The sequence below is a fragment of the Etheostoma cragini genome, chromosome 17, assembly GCF_013103735.1.
Source record: "Etheostoma cragini isolate CJK2018 chromosome 17, CSU_Ecrag_1.0, whole genome shotgun sequence".
Classification (NCBI taxonomy): Eukaryota; Metazoa; Chordata; class Actinopteri; order Perciformes; family Percidae; genus Etheostoma; species Etheostoma cragini.
The window spans coordinates 24086358-24096305 of record NC_048423.1 but is presented as its reverse complement, the minus strand read 5'-3'; the positions used below and the strand labels follow the sequence as shown (position 1 = coordinate 24096305).

Below are 9948 nucleotides of genomic sequence, written 5' to 3'. Positions count from 1 at the left end.
CCTAGAACATGCCAGTGGAACCCACAACAACCTTTCTTTTATTAAAAGTCATCCAAATGTAAATAAGACCAGCAGAGCGACTGGTCTCGATGCTTTCTTCACTTTTAAGATTCAGTTTTTCAAAGTTTTCTTTGGCCTTCATGCAAACTGCCTTCTGACTGTTAACATGCTTATCTACGCGTCAGTTTCACAAGACAAAGTTGTGGTGAGGTGGTCTGGTCATGTCCACTTCAAAAACCGTCGGCCAGTCAAAATAGATTCTTTAACATTGTAATCTAAGCACTTTCCTGCACGTTAAGCAAACATGTTTTATATAAATAAACTATGAGAACTTGTTTTTCCCCAGCATTCTGAAAAACATTGTCCTGTCAGCTTGTGTTTCTGAAATGCTTCACTTTCAAACTTCATATAGTTAATGGAAGGCCTTTTCCACTTCACTCGGAGTCACGTTGGTTCCTGCCATACGTATCGACAAACAGTCCCACCTTTTACATGCATAATGAGAACCTTGACATGTGCAATGTCCTGGTCCTTTTTTTTGAACCACTGGGGGGGCAGACAGTGGGAGCATTTTAGCAGGGGGGGGGGGGGAGAGGGTCAGCTGCCAAGGACAAGTGGCCGGGTATGTCCAGCCCCTGATCAGTCTCTGTGCTCCTCCCTCTTCCCCCTCCTGTTCAAAGGTATGACCGTTGACCTTTCTGTTTCTTACTGTCAGTAATCAGTGATAATCAGTACACACAGGCCTGGAAATACACACATGCTCAGGACCTAATCATGCACAATGGAGTAAGTGAGTGAGCTGCCAGAGCTGGACCAGCACCCTGAGCTGTTGGGGGAGGGGGGGTCTTGCTTAAGGGCCCAGGAGGAAATACGGCTTCCAGCTACCGAGCCACACTCTGTCCTTTGGTCCGTAAGGGGACTTGAACCAGCAACTTTCCAGTTCCCAACTCAACTCCCTACAGACTGAGCTACTGCCACACCTTCTTTACAATTAATGAACTATTATCAATTCTTGACCCATTGGATCATAACCCAAATAAATTATCTATAAACTTAAGGGGTATCCTTTAATAATAAACAGGTTTTTATGTAACGGCAACAGTGGTGGTTGATCTACTGTACAGTCCTGTATGCTTTGTTTCTGATTATAATACAGCCCTACCAGGAACTACTGCTGCGGCTTCTTTTCTGTCTGTACGCCTGTGATGTGAGGCAGGGTGTGGCCACACGGCTCACTCACCTGTTCAGGTGTGTTCATGCATTCTCTCTCTCGCTGGAGCTCTGCAGAATTCACTCCTTCACTGATTTCTTCCACCAGGTTGTTTACTGAGTCTGATTTAAGACTCGTTTTTACAGAAGCTTTTTTTAAATTACTACTTTTTAAAGGAAACGGCAGCAATTGGATCACCTTTTGGGTTTTTACTTCTACTCTGAACGTTACCTGCCGTTTAAGTCATGGAGCGTCTGAAGTTAGTCTTGCAGTACTTCCAGTCCAACTCTGAGTCCATCTCCAATGGAATCTGCATCGTCCTGGCCTTGGTCAGCGTCAAGCTCTACACCAGTTTTGACTTCAACTGCCCGTGCCTGCCTCAGTACAACAAACTGTACTCTTTGGGAGTGATGATTGTCCCGCCAATCATCTTGTTCTTCCTGGGGGTCCTGGTCAACCGACACACGGGTGTCATGATGGACGAGTGGATGAGACCCGTTGGAAACAGATCCAAAAATCCTGCTGTGGTAAAGTGAGTCAAATATCAACTTTTTTCATCATCCTAAATCAGTGTAACAGAGGCAGATGGAAAATTACAACTGGTCCTGTGTCTTTCTGCAGGTACCTGTTCTCCGCTATGCTCCAGAGGGCCCTGCTGGCGCCGATGGTATGGATCCTGGTCACTTTGCTGGATGGAAAGATCTTCATTTGTGCCTTCAGTGTTAGCGTAGACCCTGTACTCTTCTCAGGTAACACGTGCAACATTCTACATATGGAAATGCATACTCAATGAGTATTCATAGTACAATCTCTACTGGTACTGGTCTGCATGATGTATCATGTGGTGTGTGTCCTCAGGTTTGCCCAACAATACAGGTCTGGATGTGATCAAAATCATGGCCAAAGTGCCTTGCAAGGAGGACATTATCTTTAGGAACAGCTCTTTCCGGAAAGCAGTCTCTCGTTACGTTCGCTGCTACTCACAAGTAAGCTGTTACAACCTTACCAATGTAAGTTATGGGGGACAAAATCCAGCTCAGGAATTTGTCCCCCATTACTTACATTGGGATTGCTTTAGGAAGGAAGTTCTTCACAGCCAGTATGGACAGGAGGAGAAATTACAGTAACCAATGGTCTTGTGAATACTGTTAGTATAACTCTTAATCAATCCTTTGAAATTGGTGAGTACAATGTTGTCTCGACTGATCGATTAAAACAAATGGAATAAAATTATGAGAAAACATGAAACACACACGTGCATGATGCCAACCCTGCAAAGACTGACCTTCACGTTAAATGTCTTAGTCATTTGTAAAAGCATTGTGGTGACACAAGTACTGTAGACTTCATTCACAAAATCCTGGACCTGTGATGTTGGTCTTTTTTGTAACACTGTAATTTCCCATTTTTTGGGATCAATAAATATCTATCTATCTAGCTTTACAATACAAAACAACACACACACACCTTCTCCACACAACTGGTGCCACTACTGATGGCTCTTTGGGCCCTTGTCACAGTCAATTCAGAAAAAGACTCATTTGTCGGCTTTGTATGTCTAACTCTCCTTCCTCTGTCTAGGCAGTTGGCTGGTCCATCCTCCTCTTCCTGATTGTACTCGGGTCAATGGGACGCCTCATCAAGCCCTGTTTCGACGACCAGGCCACGTCCCTGCAGACACGCTACTGGAGCAACTACCTCGACGTGGAGCAGAAGCTCTTCGATGAAACCTGCGTCCTGCACGCTCGCGACTTCGCCCAGAAATGTGTGGTGCAGTTCTTTGAGGACATGAGAGAGGACACCGTGCATTGTCTTCCCCACCCGCGTTTCATCACAAACTGTCAGATGGAGTGGGAGGACGAAGAAGAGGAGAGACTTCACGGGGTATCAAAGCAGGAACAGGTGGACCGGTTGCTCAATAAGTGGTACTACAATAAACCTGAACTGGACGTCACCCGCATAGCCCACAGACCCAGGGTGTGTGTTACCTGGAAGGACGGTGATGGGAAGACGTTGTACTCTGATGTCTAGGACACACTCAGGGCTGTATAGTTGCAGGATGAATCACGACGTTAAGCTTTAGAAGCATGTCAGCTGTAGGCTACCTCAGAGTAAGAGCATGCTTTGCTACGTCCGACTTAACAGCGGGGTCTGTACGGGTGGACTGCCGATGCAGCCAGATGTGTGAGACTTTAGATCATGATGGAGTTCTTTGACTTCATGCTTTTTACTCTTGGGAGCAAACCCTGTTGCTATGGTAATTTGGCTCTTGGGTGTGGTCCGGCTGGTTTGCATTTACGTGGTGCTGACCCACATAGATGATTGGAAACATGCAAATTGACGACAGACTCACAAAGATTCTATTAACTGCCTGATTTGATGTAGTTTACTAAGATTAAGATGCAAATATTTACATTGACAATGTGGATGTATTACAACCACAAGTAATTATCAATAACTCTGCAGTTCCCGTTAGCTCCAACATACTCCCTCCCAGAGCTTTAAGGATCATTTAAGTCTGGACCAAACTGGTGCACACATTTACACCAAATTGCCATCTCTAAAGCTAGCTAATTAACTCAAATGTCTCGTTCTGTAATAATTTGTTTGTGGAGATGTATATGATAACTACAAAAAACGTCCATGTCTGGAAAATAAAATAAAGAATTACTAATAACAATTAATTAAATTTTTACCATGAATAGATTCAGAAAAAGCCTAAGTTTGTTACCTAACAATTCACAGGAATGTAGGAAATTAAGTGTTTGAGGGGAGGACCCCCAGACCCCCCTTTTGAGAATGTGTCCCACAATTCATCATCAACGTCATATACACGTCTTTATCAGATTTGAACAAAACTTGGTATGTGCGTTTAGGTCAAGGTGTCAGATGTCTCCATCAGTTATAGGCAGGACTGTTGGGTTATGATTATGAGTTATAGGTAATTTTCTGCCAAGCCCAGTCCTTTACAAAGTTCTTTGATTGATGGCGGCCATGATTGATGGCAAATCTTGCTCATTTATAGTAAAAACGTGTCTCCCGGTCTTGCAAGACTCTTTACCAATTTTGGTGTTGATAGAGACAAAATCCACAATCATGTCACTGATTATCACATTATGCAAATTAGCAAAAACATCAGGACAGATGTTTATGGTCCAAGAGGCCTTTTTGTAGAGCACATTGAGCCAGATTTGCATGAAAAACATTGGGAAATAGTTGGAGCAAAAGAAATTGGGTTCTTAAACCTTAATAATAACCAACCTGAGAAAAAATAATAGGGTTCTTGAACCCTAATGTTAACAGATCTACAACAGGGTTCAGGAACAGGGTGGCAGTAGCTCAGACTAGGGAGTTGGGTCTGGAACTGGAGGGCTGCCGGTTCAAGTCCCTGTATGGACCAAATTATTTGGCAAAGAGTTTTGCTTGGTAGCTGGAGAGATGCCCCTTCACCTCCTGGGCACTGCTAGGTGCCCTTGAGCAAGGCACTGCGCCCCACCACCGCTCAGGGCACTGGTCCAGGTGGCAGCCCGTTCACTCTGATATCTCTCCATTTGTGCATGTATATATGTATTTCAGACCAGTGTGTAGTGATTACTAACAAACAGAGTGTAAACTGGACTTTGGGATGGGTTCTTGAACCCTAATAATAACCAACCTGAGCAAAAATAATAGGGTTCTACCCCTTTGTGGTTTGCCCCAGTGACTTAAAAGAAGTAAGCGTGACCGGGCCTGCTCTACATGTGTTTTAGGACTTCCAAGGGACTACAGGGACCTGCACGGGGAGGGGGGGGGGGGGGGGGGGGGGGGGGGGGGGGGGGGGGGGGGGGGGGGGGGGTTACGGGACTGACAGAGGGAACCATGCTACTGTTGCTAACAACATGCATGTTTACTGAACTTATACCTGCTGACCACTGTTGGCTGTGAGAGCGAGTTTTACTTTATCTTCGAAACCACACAGGCTTGGTTTTCATTTTAAAAAAACATATATATATATATATATATATATATATATATATATATATATATATATATAACAACGAGCGCATACAGGTGGGAATAAAGTATTGAATCATGTCTGCAATGACACTAAGCTGTGTCCTCTTCCTTCTAATTTGAACAAAGTTTGATGAAACACATTGTAGAATTTAAGGAGAAGGAAGTGTAGTACAGAAGATGGAGAGTACCATAATTTCCCTTGTTATTACTGTCTAATAGTACAGCTAGCAAGACTTTAAGGAAAATCTGCTTGTTGATGCTTTTTGGCTGTCAAAAACACTTTTTAAAGACAATTCAAAAACAATTTTTGGAACTTGATCTGGATCAGTCCCTATCTTCACAGTTAAGTGTGAACTCTTCCTGGTGTGTGTGTCTTCCAGGCTCTCAGTTCCTCGGCTGCCCTGCTTTTTTTTTTTTTTTGTCAAATTGCTCCGTGATCAGCAACACATGTTTTTACTTGCAGACCACATTTTTTTCCACTGGGGAGGAATCCGGAGGGCAGTTCCTGGCTTTGACCGTGGACTGGTGCTCAGACTGCTAACACACTCAAAGTCACACGCAAAACGGGGTACTTCTCTTTTTAGTCTTGGATTAGGTAGATTTGATGTTTCGGACTAGTTTTTCCTGAGATGTTGTTGCACTGGATGATGTCCTTGGATTACAAAGGCTGACTCACAAGCCCCGCGTCAGGACTCTGGCAGAGCGCGGGCTTGCATGACTGCATTCCATTGTTACTGTTTTAAATAAAGTGGTTGGATTTTTTTCTAACATCAATGTGAGTATGTTTTCCACTGTTTCTGGCTTGTTTTTGGACTAAAAGTGCTGTAAGTGTAACATCGTGTGACACTTATTTTCTGCAACTGAACTGAATCTATCCAGAAACATCCTAATTAACTTCTATCAAATGTAATAAGGCCAAGATTTCAAGTATTATATTTATTTTCTCTTTCTACAGCCTGACTACTAAAACCAAACTCCCAGCTCTTCTGTGTATCTCTCAGTGAAGACTAGACATCCCAACATGGCTGCACTCATCACAGAGAACTTTAAGTTTGTGTCCCTCTTCTTCAAGAGTAAAGATGTGATGATATTTAACGGTCTGATCGCTCTGGGCACTGTCGCCAGCCAGACTGCATACAACATTTTTGCTTTTGAATGTCCATGTTCCTCAGGGAGGAACTACCGCTACGGCCTGGCTGCCATTGGTGTTCCAGCGCTGGTGTTTTTCCTCATAGGAATAATGATGAGCAAGACCACGTGGGACCTGGTGTCGGAGTGTCGGCTCAGGAAGTGCCAGAAATTGTCGGGAGCCGCGGCCTTCGCGGTGCTGGGGACGATCATCGGTCGAGGCGTGGTGGCGCCGATCACCTGGTCCGTTATCTCTCTGCTGCAGGGCCAGGCGTACACGTGCGCCCTCAGCGAGTTCGTGGACCCGAGCACGGTGGAGGGGTTCCCCCCAGATCAGGGGCCAGAGGTCATGGCGAAATTCCCGTGTCAAGAAAGTGTTCCTAAAGAGCTGCGAGGCTTCTGGGCTGAAATTAACCGAAGACTGAAATATGAATCTCAGGTACTTTATTCTGTTTCTGCATGATTGTCTAAGTTTCAGAATTAATATAAAATATCAATCCATTATCAAATCAAATGTTTAAATGCCACTTGCTACATTTGATCGTATTTGCCATCAAAACCCATTAAAGGAAGATTTCCTCTCCTTCTGACTGGCTAGTAGTCCTTACCTAGGTACGGCGCATGTGCGACTCCCAACAAAGATGGAACAGAAGTGAGATGTCTCACTCTGGAGCTAAAACAGAGCTCAACACACAGGGTGAAAAGAGGAGCTGCAGCAATGTGCAGTACAACAAAAATACGGTGTTTTTTGAAAATGAAACCATGTAAACTTGTTCTGGTACAACCTCTAAATATACATATGCACCTGAAAATGAGCAGAATATGAGCACTTTAACAAACGTTAGGTGACAGGATTGATACCATTAGTACAGAGCTTGATTCAGGATGTAGTTAGCCTAGCTTAGCTTCAAGACAGATGGAAACGGGCAGCCTGGCTCTGTGCAAAATACCAAAATACACCTAACAACCGCTCACTGATTAACTTGTTGTGTTATGTTTGTTCAATCTCTACACAATGTCAAAACAGATGGGGAACTATGAACTGTATTTCTAGCACATGTGGACCAATGATTCATAAGTGTTTTAATTTGATTTAATTTGATTTTTGATTTAATTTGTAAATGAACCGAAAGAAATTCAAGTTGTGTTGGGTGTTTCATGATGTCACTGCGTGTCCCACAGTAAGAAGATCAGTTTCATCTTGGTCCAGTTTTTGTTTAGTTTTTTATAACGGTTTATACTTCTTAGTTCCCTGTATCTGTCTTTTATTGTCTGTTAAGCGACCTTGAGTGCTTAGAAAGGCGCTGTTAAATAAAATGCCTTATTATTATTATTATTATTATTATTATTATTATTATTATTATTATTATTAAAGCAGGAGGAAGACAGCTTAGTCAAAAGTACATGCAATTTCAAACAAATTTGAAAAGGTCTGATTTCCATTTAATACTACTATAAATAAGATAAGATAAGCTTTATTTGTCCCACGGTGGGGAAATTGCGGTTTGCAACAGCAAATAAAGAGCACAGATAGAGATAAAGCAAACATTGTTATACAATAATTACACATGAATTATTAAATTGCACTATGGAAATTGCCTTAATGAAAATGTATGCAGATATTTAATAATAATGGCACATGGGATACATTACACAGAGTCAACAGAATTTTTTGTACAGTCTCATGAAGGAAAGACCTGCGGTATCTGTCCTTCACTCAGTTTGGTCCACAAGTCTTTTAAGTGTTTCTTCTTTGCGAAGAAGGTGGAGGGATGGGGGGGGGCGTCTAAACCAGTTCTGACTCTGGGGGAGTGAGGACTCCACGGTCAAGCACTAACACATCATCTACTTGGACACATGTGTGCTGAATACAGAAACTATGAAAGGTTTTAAGCAGTACAAAAAAACTGTAATTTACCATTTAATTAAACAACGGACATAAATCACCATTACAGCTATAACATTAAAATGGATTAATATGGATTATGATTAAAAACCTTTCATATCTCTTGGCTGTTAAGCCATAAGAAATGCTGAATCACAACAATATAATTTATATGATTCTAAAATGAGCCATTCTGTATAACGAGTCATTTTAGATGCTGATACAAAACGCATGACTTTTACTTGTAACAGAGTACTGTGTAGTGTTGTTGCTTTCATTAAAGTAAAAAAAAAATTGGAATAGTCCTTTTTTAAACAGCAGCAAATGGAATGAATAATAAATAAGCCATAATATAGATTTCTGCATTTTGGAACAAAACTAATTATAACTACCAACAGCCATAGCCATTGAGACCTTTAGTTTTAGGCGTTACTTTGACCAATCTGCCAATCAAATTCTCACCAATAGCTTTTTTTTTTACTATGTATTCATATAGGCGTCAAGTAATACATCCCAATTTAGCCACGGTTGAATCCTAGCTATTACTACTAGCTACTCAATTTTGTATTTAAATTGAGTTTTTACTAGTACAATTAAAGTTATAGATATCTTAAAATACAATTTTACTAGTGAGAATGTTATTGTGGAAATCGTTGATAACCATTTTGACAAGGAAATATAATTATATGGATGAGTAATATATAAAACAAATTGAAGTTGGGTTTGATTAAATGTGCCTCCTAATGTTACTACGCTGCTTGTTTGCTCAGATTTAAAGACAGACAAAGGTATTAATGAGCAAAGAGCAGACCTAAATATGAGATCCAGTGCCTTAGGTGATGACATGTGTTCCTTTCAGCTGATAGGCTGGCTGCTGGTGGGAGGGATCTGCCTGACCGTGTTCCTGATGCTGTGCATGAAGCGCTGCTCGTCTCCACTCGGCTACCTGCAGGACAACTACTGGTCCCAGTACCGCTCAAATGAAAACGCCCTCTTCCAAAACACGGCAGCTGTCCACGCCCGCATCCTGGCTGCAGAGAACGTTAAGAGCTTCTTTGGGTTTGTGGCACTGGAGAAGGAGGAGAAGGCGCAGCTGGCTGAGCACCAGAATGCCAGTCCTATCTGCAGCACTACCTGGGAAAGAGTGACCGGTGTGTACCTGTACAGGGAGAAGAATGGACTGCCTCTGTACAGCAGGCTCAATAAATGGGCCACGTACAGCCTGGAGAACAACGTGGAGGCCATGGAGAAAGAGATGGACGTGCTTGGCTGACGGTATTCTTCTGGAAGATGATCCAGTGACTGCAACCGTAATGCTTCAGACCTCACGTACAGATGGTTACGTAGGTGATAGCAACAAATACAGCAGTGTTCATGCCGGCTCCACCGGCTCCAACTCATCCAGACTCCTGCAGCGAGGATTAGAACCTGCTCTGAATCCACTGGCCATGTAGCTCCATTGCTTATGCTTCCAGTTGCCTACAGAATACATTTCAAAGTCCTGCTCCTGGCATACAAGGCCCTACACAAATATTCCCCCTCCTACCTCACTGTCTTCCCTGAAGTTTACACCCCTGCCCGCTCACTTTAAAATGACCCCCCATCATCACACACCATACCTAGAGATTGGCATGGTTTTATTTCAGTTAGCTTAATATCTGGTCTGATTTGCATTGAGAGATGATCTTATGGAAAGTTCCCCATGCTGATCTCTATGTATAGTGAAGGG

General features: G+C 42.7%; 2 protein-coding genes across 2 annotated transcripts; both read left to right on the top strand.

Moving 5' to 3' along the window:
* Positions 1-1455: 1455 nt before the first annotated feature.
* Positions 1456-3275, top strand: calhm3 (calcium homeostasis modulator 3). The gene is made up of 4 exons (XM_034898693.1): positions 1456-1742; positions 1832-1959; positions 2069-2196; positions 2792-3275. Exons 1-4 carry the CDS (start codon positions 1456-1458, stop codon positions 3239-3241), a joined length of 993 nt encoding a protein of 330 aa, XP_034754584.1. The 3' UTR covers positions 3242-3275.
* A 2335-nt stretch (positions 3276-5610) lies between these two features.
* On the top strand, positions 5611-9827 carry LOC117960656 (calcium homeostasis modulator protein 2-like). The gene is made up of 3 exons (XM_034898694.1): positions 5611-5981; positions 6162-6773; positions 9079-9827. The coding sequence occupies exons 2-3, from the start codon at positions 6228-6230 to the stop codon at positions 9490-9492; spliced, it is 960 nt and encodes a 319-aa protein (XP_034754585.1). The 5' UTR covers positions 5611-5981; positions 6162-6227; the 3' UTR covers positions 9493-9827.
* Positions 9828-9948: the final 121 nt, after the last annotated feature.